The following is a 15,565-nucleotide window of genomic DNA, read 5'->3' as shown; positions in this document are numbered from 1 at the left end:
AAGCTCAGTCCCAGGTTTGAACTCCTGGGACCCATCTCCCAATAGCCAATGGCTAGATCCAATAGGCCACTAACACAGTGGCATAGCCAGGTTTTAGGTCTAAATTTAAAAGCCTTAAAATTCTCCCCTCCTTCCTTTCCCCTATTGATACCCCAAGACGTGATTGCGCCACTTGCCCAGGGCGATATGTATCGTGAAATATCGCGATAATTAATTATATCAGGAATACGAATTCGAGTTTCGTACATTATCGAAAAATCATTGTCCGATAAAAAGGGCCCAATAAAAGTATTGGGACTGATAGAATATCGGAACCGATAAAATATCACGATATATCGTCCAATAAAAATATCGGGTGCAATAAATTAACTGAGCCATTAAAAATATCGGAATCGTTAAAAATAGTCTTCCAATAAAATACTACGGAACTACTATTATAAGGTAGAAATATCCTTTCGATAAAATATAAAGATATATCATCCGATAAAAAATATCGGGCCTGATAAAAATCGCCATTTGATAAAATACTACGCTTGATAATCCGATAAAAAATCGCCACTGCTAAAATATCGCGAAATATCATCCAATAAAAATTGCTGCTCGAATAAAATATTACGATTTATTGTCTTATAAAAGCCGCAGCCGCGATAAAACATCGTGATTTATCACCCGATCGCGTCGTCGCGCGCGATAAATTATCATGTTTTGGCATCGGGAAATTATAGTTTGGGAAAATGTTTATGGCTGGAATATGTATAGGGTTGGCCTTCGTTTATGCTAGACCATAAATCGGTGCGTTAAAAACTTACTAATGTATGGTATATCGCGATATTTAATAGGAGGTATTTTTTCATCGAATTATATAACGTGATATATTTTATCTGAAGGTAAATTTTTATCGGGCTGGAGATTTTTTTATGAAATGATACATCGTGGTATTTTATCGGTAGGCGATTTTTATGGGCGATATTTGTATCGTCCGATACAAATATTGGTTTAGGATATCGTCATGTTTTAATGGATATCGGATGATATTTGTGATGATTTTTTTGTTCTCGATATTTTTATCGATTTTCGTCCGAGATTTAATGACGATATATGATAATTGTTCCTTAAAAATGGTCTATTATTCGCTTTTACCGCAAGAAAGTCCCCGGGAACGAACCTAGTTCGCCAAAATATTTCAAAGGAAGTCCGTGACGCGCCATTTCTAAACTAGAATGCGCCGCGGTTTTTTTAAATAACTCATCGTCGCTGATTGCTGCATTTGCGTAAGAAATAATTAAGCTTCTCCTCGTTTTCAATAATATTTTCGGTGAGAGCCCGTGCGTACGTCACTACGTGAACAATAGCCAATAATAAATATCCGTCTTCATTTCAAATCAACAATGAAGCGTTCGTTATCTGCCATTTCTTGATTTATTTACGTTTGTTTTTACAAACGAGACAAGAGATTGCAATCATACAGGAGAGGAAAAGGAAATGAAAATTTGCTTTATATTAATCCAGAAGATGGGATGTTTGAAGCAGCAAATACGCCAAAAGTTCTCTGGATGACGAGAAGGATTTAAAAAACTTTGAAGAGCTCCTGAAAACCTCATCTCTCTTCAAATCATTTGTGAGTAAATTGACTGTTATCTGCTCTACATCATCCATCAAATTAACCCTTCTATTTTCCCTTCTTGAGCCATATGAAAAAGTTAAAATTTATTTTGGTTTCCTTTCTCACAGGTTTAACATCTTAGACAAATTGCAGTTGATCATACTGATGGAGTTTTCAGCCCATGCGACCAGATATATGTGTACAAATGAATTTGCTCGCTGCATCAATTGGGATGGAGAGCTTGGAAAAATTATGTTCAACAACCCCTACATCAATACCTTAAGGCTATATGCAGTTAGTATCAATTTTTCTATTTAATGTATCATCGAAATTAGAAACTTTCAGCTTCTTGATGTTATTTTTTCCTTTGTTTGCAGTCCCACGATGGAAGAATTTCCCTGAGGATAAAGTAATGAAAACGAAGGCAAAGATTTAGCGGTGGTTCAAGACAATTGCTTAAGCAACTAGAGGCAACTGAAGGGAAAGGAAATGCAACAGAATCAACTGAAATGGCCAATGTAGATGATTTTTCTCGATTTGTATTTGAAGAGGGAGAAAAGGAACATTAAAATGAAAATTAAAAACAAATCCTGAGGAATTTCTTCTTGTAAAATCTATCTGTTTTTTGTTGCAATAAACTCTAATAAAGGTTGAGTTTCATATCTGAAGTGTTTAATTATCCCTAAATGACAATCTAAATACAGAAATTATAGTATGAATTGTCATTAGAAGAACAAATAGATTTGGTCACAAATAGTCAAAGTGAGGTCAAAATGATAGGTAGTCATTTTAGGTCATATTGACATCATCATGAGTCACGAAGGATGTCATTTCAAGGGACCATTTTGAGGTCACCGTGACTACCAAGCCATGACTTGAAAATGACATCAAGATGATGTCATAATGACTTTTCATTCCTCCTTGGGACACGTTCATAAAAAATGTAAGGTTTGAAAATCCTTCCGCTTATTTCGTGCACGTTAACCCAACCGAGGAGCAGAAACAGATATGCAATGGCTACGGATGGCCGAAGAACCAAGGAAAAATACATGAAAATGGCGAAATAATGCCTAGTTTAAGATGAAGAGTAGAAATCCATATGCTAATTAAAGTTACTGTGAACCTTTAGACGCAAGATAAACACGGAAACTTAAGAAAAAAAGCTTTTAAGTAAATACTAACCTCAACACAGCCGAGGAAGATCTCTCAGGATTGGTGAGTGCAATTCCATTCGAAAGCTTCAGAATGCGCTTCACGTCCTCCCATGATGAGATAATAATTAACTCCATTGGCATTAGTAAAAGAAGCACTACCGCAGAAATCGCTAAAAAATACTGCATTTCCATGTCCTTTATCACTATCCAACGGCCGAACACAGTCGAACTTCGGAAAACTAAACAAGTGAGGAACATTTGACGAATGTTAAGTGCCGATGAGCGCTAACTTAAACTACTCGATGTATGTCGGTCTAAGACTAACGGAAAAGTTCATGTTTTTAGCTTAAATTTCTTAAGAAATTTATTCAGTGTCGAAACTGGATACAGAATTTATTTTGACAACACAAAATTCTATAGATTTGAATGCAATGTATCTGCTTACCGAGTACCTGTTGTGCAATGCAACATACTTGAAATCCTGATAAATAAAAACGCTATACAAGAATTCAAGCTCCCAAACAACTCATGGGCTGAATTCAAAAAAAAGAATTCTACCGCGAAGGTCTGACGACTCGGAGTTGGGGAATGAGTAGCAGTCACTTGAACAGAATAAGAGGTATTTAACTATTTTTGAGGAGCAGGTTTTGAAGACAAGGTCGAATGGCGAAACTATTCTGGTAAGTGTCCACTCTTTGACCACACAGGTCATGCAACCACCATAGAGACTGGTAGCCAGTTCCGGATTTAGACTAGGCAAGGAAAGCGGCCGCTTTTCGGCCTCGCCAGCTCAAGACAAATTGCTTGTTTACGTTCTTACTGGGATTTTTTTTCACCTTTCCTTTTAAACGTAAAAAATATCACAATGATATATGCACATTTTACAGGGTCAGATTTAAAAAGTTCACTCTAAGTAATCTGGGAACACAGGATGATGGGGCGGAAGGGGGAAGTTTGGTAGGATGGAGGGGCTAATGGTTTGCTAGGAGGGGCCTCAAGGCTCTAAATTTGGCACTGCTGGTAGACACCCTTTTTTAATGTAAATGAGGAAAATGCTAAGGGTAGTTAAGGTTGACAAATATGATTCTTTAGTGCAGAAGCTGTTCAGGGTCATAGGAAAAGATTTTTCCTTCAATATTTCATCCACTTGCACCATAACAAGCTATTTTCTAATAGGTAAACTATGGAAATCAGGCTTTGACCATAAATTATAGTTTCATTAATTCACATCCCACCCAAATTCCGCATGCTAAATATTAGTAGGCCTTTTTTTGGAAAATGTTTAGTTTTGCCTTCCAAATAAAAACTTTTAAGAGCACTTCATGTTTTCAAATCATAAGTATGTTTTCAGTATCAATGGTGTTTCCCAAATAAGGCATTTAAAATTATCCTCATAAATCAGTACCTACATTGGCGATCACTTGATCTTCCTGGTGCTTGGCAGAATACATTTACCGTATTTAACACCATATAAGACGCATCCTCATTTCAGTATGGCAACCACAAGAAAAAAAAATACGCGCAAAGGCACAACAACCCAGTAACTGAATCCCTTTTAGATCTTATACGCTCATATCAGAGGGGTAGCCAGAAATTTCGTTCAGAGGGGGTCCAAAATTAGGAGGAAAATTTTTGAAAAACAGGGTATTAAGTAGAGGGTTTTTAACTAATTTTCAAACTTTTAATAATAAAAAAATCTTCATTTGTGAAAGAAATCTTTTGTTAATTCATGATTTTTAAATATTTTGTTTTATTTTATGAAGCAAAGTAATTGTTTTTCTATTTTGGGGGGGATTCAGGCTCCCCAGACCTGGCTCATATGAATGAAAGCAAAATATTCTACGTTCGATATCTCGCTCCCAACTCATTCAATATCGCAGAAGCAAGCAAAACGATAATAATATCATAAATGAATGATACATACACAACAAACGTCACACAATAGCTACGAGTTTAATAATAAGAATAACAGCATTCATCAATTGATCAAACAAAGGGGAATCTTGTATACTATCAAATACCTTACCTATCATTCATTGTTATTAAGTCTTATATTGACAGGATTTATGAGTTTAACTGTCCTAACTCCCACAGCCAATCACTCCTGAAACAATGGAGTTCCTCGAGTAAAAAATAAATTTTGGCTGATTTAGCTCAAATTCTTACATTACCCAAGCAATAAAACTTCACCTAAAACTGACATCCTGAAAACATTTCTTCCTTTTCACGCAAAGATTCCTTACTTTCTATGGTTTAGGGTTGCAAGGTCAACAATGAAGACTGGCAGTTAAGGTTTGTTGATGAATTTACAAAGCACAACTAAGGGGTGTTGCATTTCTATTAATGAGGGATATAGAGATATAATGGCTAACTGCAGGCAGTGGCGCAGCGAGGAGGGGTTTTTTGGAGGATAAAACCCTCCCAGAGCTCAGAGAAATATCCATTTTATTTAATTGGATTAGTATTGATAATGTATTAGTGTCAGGATTAATCAAATATCCCTCAGAAAGCCGAAAAACTTGCCATTGAACCATTAATCTTAAAATTTTTCTGAAGGATAGCCCCAGTAACGGCCGCTTACCCTGGCAGGTATGCAATACCCCACACACCTAAGTATTTGTTGTGCCTAAAAACCCCCCCTAGCCTTAATTCTTAGCTGCACCCCTGACTGCAGGTATTTCAAACAAATAATAAATATAAATATTTCAGTAAAAATATAATAAAAATGAAAATGGGGATGAGGATTAAAAAAAACAAAGGGGTACACATATCTTACAGATCCTCACAAAGTTGAACTAGAATTTATGCATTCAATGCACACAAAGATAATCACAAAATTCAACCAATTATTTATGCTAGTCCACAAGACTGAATTCCCACTTACATTTTTTCCATTATTATTTTTCAATGAAAAAGGACGAATGCAGGAATATTCAATCTAAGTTAAAAATGTCCATTGCCACGAGCATACACACAAAGATTGAAAACCATTAACATCCACACCTTGCATTCTGACCCTATAAAGTGATATTTGTAAGTAAGTAAATCCCTTCATTATCACATCCATAAACTAAACTGTCCCGGTCCACATCAAGGGAGTTGATGGGCTTGTGCATTGCAGGGATTAGGGAGAAAACCTCCAAACGATGCTTTGATGCTTCACCGCCCAACCATCCAGCACCATCTATCTCGGAAATGGAGCCACCTGAAAGATAAAATACATCAAATTACATGCAATTGAGCCCTACAAACTACAGAAACCTACCGAAAAAATGCCGTCTGAAAGATGCCTGGGTTATCAGAAAAGAACAACATATTGAATGATAAACGAAGATATCATATTGCCTACAACCGAGACAGGTGTAGTAAGCTGTTATAATAAAATTTTTGGACAATACGATATCTTTGTTTATCATTCATTTAAATGTGAAAATGTAAATGAATTAAGCAATCTGCTAAGCAAGGTTTGCATATCAAAATGATGCAGTAATTAAAACAATGCAGAGATATTAAATTACTTAATATTAGCTAGGATACATATATTCCTATAACTTATGCATTAAAATTCACAGAAAAAGCAAATATTGAAATACTCATACAGAAAACATCCAATAATACTTCAAATGATTCCGTAAAGACAAATGATAGTAAAAAAGTACACGTATATGTAGCAAGATTCATTAGAAATTCTTGGAAATAACGCGATTTGACAGTGTGAAATGCAGATTTTTCATTCCAGATGACTTCATATCATCAAGAGTTTATTATGTGTTCATTATTTTAACTAGATTAGCGCAAAAAACTAATACCTGGAGAGTAAATAAATTCTTGCAGATTTATTTCTGCAAGCAACTTTTCATAATTTGCTAACGTACCGGTTCCACTTCTACCCATATGTGTGGTACTGCTAGCTGTTGACATGGCAGATGTGTTCCAATGCCACAACTCTCCACTTGCTGAACAGGTAAAAAGATGTTCTGGCTGCATGGGGTGAAATTTAACCTCATTCACTGAAATTCAGAAATTTTTTTGTCACATTTTCCATTGAAATCAGAATAAATGACTATGTACGTATGAAAGTTACAATAGCTGGAACAGACAATAGTTAAAGAGCTGGGAATGAGAAAGTACTTTAAAAAATCTTGTTACTCTTAAAATATCCGAGGCTGTTCCAAGGCATTCAACTCTAGTGACCTAATTGTTTTTAACATGTTGACCACCATGCCGGTCACAATGACTGGCCACAGGGTGACTGAATCGTAGTGGAATCATGTCATATCTTGGGTGATGGAGAACGATTGTTAAGAGATGGATTGTGATAAGTCGTCATTATGATCACAGCACTTCAAAACAGAGTAAAATTCACTATTGATTCACTAGCAATGATATTTCCACATGCTGTTAACCAATGATGCACAACTGATTAAAAAAAAAACCATCAAATGAAATATGAACCAAAACGTGATTAGAGCTGTTCCATCTATGCAGGTTTAATTACATAAACGGGACCATGGAAACGTGCCACCCGCCAATCACGAGATGACTAAGCTTGGACGTTCGTGCTTTGCCACTGAGATGCACCTGTTATCGTGAGGCCCAAGTGACAGGAATCTATGGTACTAATTCACCTACCCCCTCTCACCTTACCTGCATCAGGATGAGCATTCAGCAGTGTCACCGGAAATCTGGATTGCCTTAGGTCCCAGGCTGTAAGAGATCCATCCTCACCTCCAACTAACACCACATGCCTCTGAGTTGGATGCTGAGTGATACACATGGCTGTTACCTGAAATGATAGCACACATGTAAGATGAAGGCACGAAGTGAGGTTGATGATGCAAGTTATAATTGATTTAGCCAATGGTGAAAATAAATTGACCCAATGAAAAGGGGCAATTATCTTGGAAACTCAATTATATCATTGACCATTAGAATATCATACAGACCATTAAAATACAATGGAAATGGTAACATACGAATTGCAGAGGACGAACAGGAATACATATTGTGCTGTTGAACTTTGTTCCTGAAAAATTCCACAGAGATACTTCACACCACCTTAGTTGTATTTAAAGGAGTAAACGGGGTTCAGCTGGCCCATAGAGCCTCTGTAGGCAAACCTTAGCTTTGGCTGGTTGCAGTATAAATTTAAAAAATCTAGGTTTGATCATTCTTAGTAATCACAGAAGGTGAATATTTGAAAACAGTACGTAAGACTAAAATAATTTCACTCTCACCAAAAGATTTTTTCCCTACCTTGATGAATGCAGCAGTTTCACAGATAACTTTGATATTTAACAAAGAATTAAAACGTTTATTTTGAAATTAGAAACCACTATAAATTGAAGAGGATATTTTCTTGCATTCAATATTTTGAAGTTGTATGACACCAAATTTACAACGAGCATCAAAAAGTAAAAAAATGGGACCCTTTCTCCCATGTGATCACAAAATCCACGATCAAAGTTCCCCACTCCTCTGGTTTTTATCCTTCCTGATAAACACCTGGTGGCCTGCTAGTGAAAAATAAAACTAAGTTTTTGTGGACACATACTTAGTCATTGGCCAAACATTTTTAACTGAGATAGGAGCTTTCAAAGTTAGTTAGATTTAATTTTGAAATGCATAAGGAATCCAAAATTGATGTAAAACTTTTAATTTTCAGCAGTAAAATCACATGTGATAATTGTCTCACTTTCGAAAATAGAAATTTGCCTGCAAACATAAAATGTCTTCTTAGCTCACGAATTAATTTGAAGCACTCTTTCCACCAGCCCAAGATGGTTTGCCCACTTGAATTTGATTTGGAAAGGTTTCCCCATTGCTTGCAAGATAGTAGAAACTTTAATTTCTAAGAGGACGCATACATCTCCCTCGATCAGTCTTTTTGGGTGACAGATTACTTGCTTAAAATTTATGTTAACGTCTTGAAATTTTAGTAAAGCTGACCATTGATAAAAAATATTTTATCCTTGAGAACAGGCAAATATAAAGGAGGTCTAATAGACTAGCTCAAAAAATTTGGAGATACAGTTTGAGTATTACATCAGTACTCCATCACCAAAAAAGACAGGCTGAGAATGAGGTGTATGTTGCCAAGGCCATGGAAAATTTTTCTAAAATCAATGGAAACCTTCATTCATGAATGCAAATTAACCTCCATTGTCTCCATACAAAAATATCATGTATATCTAAAAACCATCACTTAGCATGGTTTCCTTATACATATAACCTCAGTAGGTGAATTTAATTAATGCACATAAGTTGTAACATACAAAATGGCATTACATACTTACTTGGTCACCTGAAAGCATAAATGTTGACACTGGTTTGTGACTGTTTGGTACTCCAAAATCCCACACTTTAAGCTGTCCTCTTAAGTTACCAGTGATCACTTGGTTGTACTTTAAAAAACATACGCAATGTAAGGAACAACTATCAGCACCATCTGAAAGTAGAAAAATGATCTATCAAGACCCTGAAAAGAACTAGCGATAAATATTGCACCTGAACAGCACATATAAGCACATAATGTATCTCTTAAGGCATATATAGCAAATTAAATAGAGAAAAAGCATGTGTGTCTGAGTGATTTTAGGAAAAAGTATGCAAAACTTGTGATTAGTCCACTTTCAGAATAGAATTCAAAGTCTCAGACATCTCTGACAACAAACGGCTACTCATCACCTTTGGCAATGCAAAGACATGGCTATAACTTGTCAATTCTGTACAAAAAGAATAAAAGAAGAGGGAAATGGTTTACTTAACACGTCATATGCATGCTGTATTGCATATCTATTAAAATAAAAAAACTTAAACACCAATACTGATTATTTTTATTATTCCTTAAAAATTTTCCCAAGAGAAAACTGCCAAACTAAGACCAAAAATTACACATTAGTGTTTATATATGTATTATCAACATAAGCTTACCCATAATCCTAACAGGTTTTCTTTGATGAGCTGTAAGGAGAACCATCCTGCCATCTTCTCCAACAGTGACAATATCTTCATCATATGATGCAAATGCTGTGCATGAGCATTTTTCCCATGGACTAGCATGACTGAAAAATTAAAATGTTAAAAATAAAATCTACAAATAAAATAGTAAAGGAATGGTTCAGGACTTCCTCTTGATCTGTGGTTGGTAAAATTCTGGAAGGCATAACCTTGCCATAGAGGACATAGAAAAAATGTAATGCATCAATAAAGGGAATAACCAGGGACAAGCAAGATGTGTACCTCTATGGAATCACCTATACATTCAGGCATGAAAGTTCTACAGAGGAAACATCTATTTGCCTTGACTGGGATTTGAACAAGCCTCCAGAATTCAAGCAAGGAGTTCAACCACTATTACTAACAAGGAATTATTCATCCTAGGCAGAATTTTGTTCAATTAATGCATTTACAACTTATTGAAGATATGAGATACTCCACAATCATTTCCTTCACTTGAGTGTGCATTTGTAAGTAAATTAAGATATATCTTATTGTTAGACATGGAAGTTTCAACAGCTAGTTAGAAGTACAAAATACTAATTATATACATCTTCATAGGGTTATAAAAGATAAACATAAAATAATTAAGTAGAATCTAAATCAGAGGACCATCTTCAGCACATTTTGGGCAAGCCCAAAAGTTTCAACCTGATATCAAAGAAAGCACTGTAATAATCGAGGTTTTCCATGGGAATTATATGGACATGCAAGCGGTTTGCACAACTTCCAGCACTAGCTGCTTCTAAATGCAGATAGTGATAATTTATTAAAAAAAAATCTTTAAGTACCATAAAAAACCTTCATTAGCCAAGTACTCAGCCAGAAGAGACTTTGGCACTAATGAATGGGCACATTTACATGGGGAGGTACATAATGGCAATAAAAAAAAATACCATGTTAAAACCTTCTTATAAAAATGCTAAGATTAAATCAACTTACTCAAAATGGTGAAGTTTATCCCAGGATAATTCTTCTATTATAGACCATGCAGTTTTCATTCCACTTTTGGCCAAACGGAAAAGTTTCACATTGCCAAATGATGATGAGCTCACAAAATTTTCTGAATTGATGAACTACAAAAGTAAAACAAGTATACACTGTCATTAATACATTATTAAATATTCTTATGCATCCTGGTAAATTGTTAACACATTCCACCGAGACTGTTTTGTTGTAACTGTGTAACATTCTTTTATGTATTGTTCATTCAGAATCTCTTGTGTAAGTGTTTATCCTTTTTGACGGGTCCTATATATGTTTTTGCATATCTTTTGGCACCAATAAATTTATTATTATTATTATTATTATTACTATTTCAGAGCAATATGTCATTAATACGGATGGCATAGCAGCAGCGCTACTACTATCCATCCGAGTGGGAGAAAAGCCTCAACAGGTAATCATAAGAGACAGAAAATACATTAGCAATGATTTTATTAGCATTTATAAAGAAACCAACTTTGTCTAAAATTCACTCTTAAGCAACACAGGTATCTATACAGTAGTGCTAACATCTGGGTCATGTCAGATCTGTTGAAATTTCTCTTAAAAAAATACATACCAATGTAGGTTGAAGGGAAACTTGCATAAACTACAAAATTTTCTACATACTTGCAGTACTAGGCAAAACATAAATCAAAAAGTCTATTTCACTTGTCAAAAGAAATAATACATGAACTGTACAAATATTTCGAAATAATAAAAATTAAGAGTGTATATCTAACATGATCCTGGATCGGGATGATTGAATCCAGATAATGGCACAGCTATGTTGATACCCGAGTCAGTTTGGGAAAATTAAAACGAGTGGGTTTGAAGTTAGTTTCATTATGAAAGTTAGCAACTTCCACAAAATGGAGCCTGAAGTGATTACTTGACTTCTCAGCCATTTTTACTTTGGTTTCTGAATCATCTTCTCATTTTACGCATCGCCCCCATTCAATTGATACAATACATGATCAGAGGTGGGGAAAGGTAGGAGTTCTCCCATAAATATAGTAATATATACAGTGCTGTAGTTGGGCCGGTACGGCGTACCCCCTAAAATCCAAACTCGTTATAAGCACACCAGTTAAAATACCTTCGCGGCCAGGTGTATCATACATGTTCAGCTGTTGGAATTTTTGGTATCGCCTAATTATTTTTTCCAACGGCAGCACTGAATATATACAGGATAGTAGGAAAGGGAGATATGGGGAGAGTTTATCGAAGTGGTTAGGAAAGTAATACGTTAACCAATAAATGGTCAATGGAACAATGGGTAATTAAGATTCTCCTATACATATTTTGCCATTAGAAACAGACAAATGCACATATTCCAGCACCCTATTATCTGTTCATTTTATCTCTGCGGGTCAGCTTTCGTGAGATCCCGGACACTATCGGAGGGCCTCGCTGAAGGGGGAGGGGCCTCGCTGAAGGGGAAGGGGTACTACCGAGAGAGAGAGCAGGAGTGACCTTAACGTTGCCAAATGTACACAGGCGCCCTAGTGTCCCACTGAAAAGGTGTGACTCATACGTGGCCACAGATATTTTGGGCCTGGCGGCGAAACAATGCATACAATGTATAGCTACTTATTTAGAGGGGAGTGAGGATATTCCCATCTCAGAAGCCAGGATATTGTCCGCTAAATGCGAGACCGCTGGTGAAAGGCATACATAAGCGTAACATTCTGATAAACGGGGATTGCAAGGGAATTCGTGAGGATGAGGATGCGAAAAGAATGGAGAAAAGTAGCACGACGGGTATTTTATTAAATAATTTATTTTGTAACTTATTGCTGGAGTGGTGTTGCTAATAAATCAACCTCCTCGTCTTCCCTCCTGTCAGTGTCTTAATTTTCGGAGTCACTTTCGGAGCCTTCAATAAACACACTCGGATGTTACTCTTTTAAATCAGAGGTATACAAAACTGTATAGGTTGTAATACCCAAAAGTAAATACGGAGTTGAGGAAAAGGGTTAAGGTTTGGTAATAAAGGGATCGGAAAAGTACTGAGAGGGTATAGGTGGAGGGAGGGAGTCGGTGCTAATGGGAATGCAGAAGGTGAATAAAAATTTTCTGGAAAGGTGATGGAAAAGGATAGAAGTGGAAGAATAAGGAACAGTAAGTTATAAGTTGGATTTAAATGGAAGAATCGAAGAGCACCAAGAGAACGCGCGAAATTTGGCAACACAGCTAGCAGATTCATGAAGTTGACACGACGGAGGTCTAAGAGCGACTGAGATTCCGAAGTGCTAGGCCACGCCTACTGTCTGCTGATTGGAAGAGGGAAAGTCACGTGTAGATAAACTTTCCCTCCTCTCACCCTAACTCGGTTAAGCCACACCAGCTCACCCGCAAAGATAAAGTGAACAGACCTTAACAATGCTTACATTTATGTCTATAGCACTGAATGTGTTGAGGGAGAATGAGAATTCACGGAATTTGGTTTTATTTGGCTTATGATGTAATAAGCATGAGATTACAGCACCAAAGAAAATATAAAATGTTAAAAAATTTGTAGCTTCCTTAAAAAAAGATTAGGTAGCAATCCCCTTAAAAATTTGGTAATCCAGTTGCCGACGGTTGCCCAATGGCTATGCAAATTTTAAAATATATTACTTATTAAGCGACAAAAAAATTCCCAATGTTTACATAAAATCTCTGGATACTAATACTGCTTGTAGAGATTAATATAAAAAGTTTTCAATGAGTGCCAGTCATTTTTTACAGTATTTCCTTTAATCTAAAAAAAATAGTAATGGAAACCTAGTTTTGATTTTGCAGAATTAAGGCAATATTTAAACACGAATGGGTGACTAGTGAAAACAATACCTTCAGCTCTGTGACATCCCCATAATGTGGCAATGAGGTAAGCTTAATGAGGTCCCCATCTTGATCGCTGGATGCAGAAAATTGCCACAATGCCAATTCATTCTCCTGAACATGAAAGAGAAAGGTATACCATTACACCATACATACTCCTGCAGGCTGCTACCTGGTCCATTATTAAGAGAAAAATTCTCCAGAGCAGTGAAGAGGTGTGCTAGTTTCCTAGAACATTTTCCACATTCATTGGATTTGCAATATGTACTAGTAAATTATACAAATGATGAAGCCAAGCCCAAGAACTAGCACACACTTAACACCCAATCGCTTATCTAAAGTCTAACTTTTATAAAGACCCTGGAGACAAAAAAAAATTTTTGATCTTGACCCAACCACTTCTTCAGATAACATTAAATAGAGTTCATGATTAAATATTCTGAGTTCAAGGAGTATCGCATTTTCATGGCTGCATAGGTAACACTATTACATAGCAATGTGAGAAAAAGCACAATATTAGATGAAGTCGGGCTTAAGAGCTCAAAAAGGAGCTCTTAAGTGTGAGTCACCCTCTCCCAATATGACCCATCAAGCAATGCACATATTCATCAATACAGTCAATTTTTAGAATTAGCACATTGTTATTCATAAATTTATTTCCCCAGTTTACTCCTTTCTGCCACCATTTAATATGGATAGAAGTTTCTTCCTTCAACTCTGAGATATCTGTCAAGGCCACATAATTTCATTAATCCATTTGATGCAGAGAGAAACATCATGCGTGGCACGCGCCTCCTTACCTAAAATGAGTATGTTTCACCGGAGGTGACATTCTGATCTCACTTCAGAAATAGATATTTATACCATGCACCCAAGCTAAACTCAAGCTCCCTTCTCCATGTCAACCTACACTATAACGTCATTACCTTCCATTGCGAACGTGCATACACTTAAATACCATTCCAATAGCCGATAGTACTTATAACTGCAGTTACTACATTAGAATCCGCGAGAAAATTACTCTCCTAGTTTCGTAAATTAATGGAAAGGCATCACAGTGATTTCTTTCATCAAATTGTAAAGAATGCCGGGTCACCTGTGAGGCAATGTGCGACTATTACTTAATAGCAATGACTGTGGATAATACATGATTATATGCGATATCTGAAATACTATGTTTATAGGCCAAATAGTAACAAATCTGATTGCGAACAGAAAGTGAGTACGAATAAAAATGTAGTGATTCACAAGTACTGAACAGTCTCTCCTCAACATTGAGAAAATACCAAAATTTTCAAAATAAGCTAAATACCAACCGAATCATCCCAGCTTCCGGAAATAAATGTATCGGCACCAGAAACATCAAGATCTGAGCGAGGTTTCCAACGGACTTTGTTAACTTTCTTAGACACAAAATTCCCGCAAATACCGCCGGCCATTTTGAAATTGCAATATTTACTTCAGTTGTTTGTGAAGTTGGGGAAGCGCAAGCATTCCTTCCGCTCCTTTGGCTTGAATTTTGAAAACGGCGAACATAAATTTCCAAATAATATGATTTAAAGCTCTTCGTTAATACATTTTTCTCATTAATAGTGGAAGTTGTGTCTTTGAAAAATATATTTTTTAAACATTCCGTTTTATTTGTAGCATTGTTGTAGGAAATCCAAAAGAAATGATAACCAAACTTGGAACAAGTGATATTTTTAACTTCCAACTCATTACTTCTGTCTCATCATTTTAAGTAAATATGGTATATGTTTAAAAAAATTATTTTATCTCATAAATATGCAAAATAAGTGTAAATATATGACCTATAAGCTACTGTATCTTTTATTTTCTTCCCATTTTTCCCATGCATAAAATATGTTCTGTGTTTACGTTGAGATTCAATTTAGTTGCCCTTTTAACTCAAGAATTGACTTCTATTAGTATAAGCCAAAAGGTCAACGTGCTACGGCAAAGGAAATTGTCATTGTGCTATTTGATTTTTTCAATTTTT

General features: G+C 36.0%; 1 protein-coding gene across 1 annotated transcript; it reads right to left on the bottom strand.

Moving 5' to 3' along the window:
- Positions 1 to 5,458: 5,458 nt before the first annotated feature.
- LOC124160774 (nucleoporin Nup43) lies at positions 5,459 to 15,032 on the bottom strand. The gene is made up of 8 exons (XM_046536808.1): positions 14,883 to 15,032; positions 13,576 to 13,680; positions 10,699 to 10,832; positions 9,691 to 9,821; positions 9,054 to 9,205; positions 7,405 to 7,543; positions 6,633 to 6,767; positions 5,459 to 5,962 (listed from the first exon to the last, which is right to left on the bottom strand). The coding sequence occupies exons 1-8, from the start codon at positions 15,003 to 15,005 to the stop codon at positions 5,775 to 5,777; spliced, it is 1,107 nt and encodes a 368-aa protein (XP_046392764.1). The 5' UTR covers positions 15,006 to 15,032; the 3' UTR covers positions 5,459 to 5,774.
- Positions 15,033 to 15,565: the final 533 nt, after the last annotated feature.

The sequence above is a fragment of the Ischnura elegans genome, chromosome 6, assembly GCF_921293095.1.
Source record: "Ischnura elegans chromosome 6, ioIscEleg1.1, whole genome shotgun sequence".
In the NCBI taxonomy this organism is placed as follows: Eukaryota; Metazoa; Arthropoda; class Insecta; order Odonata; family Coenagrionidae; genus Ischnura; species Ischnura elegans.
Note: the sequence above shows the minus strand (reverse complement) of the source record. Positions and strands in the feature narration are given on the sequence as shown.

Excerpts from the sequence above, each read along its gene's own strand:
- LOC124160774 (XM_046536808.1), bottom strand. The coding sequence starts at position 15,005 with ATGGCCGGCGGTATTTGCGGGAATTTTGTGTCTAAGAAAGTTAACAAA. Across the intron at positions 9,206-9,690 it reads AAAACCTGTTAGGATTATGG|ATGGTGCTGATAGTTGTTCC; the intron begins GTAAGCTTATGT and ends TTCTACTTTCAG. Across the intron at positions 5,963-6,632 it reads TATGGGTAGAAGTGGAACCG|GTGGCTCCATTTCCGAGATA; the intron begins GTACGTTAGCAA and ends TTTATCTTTCAG.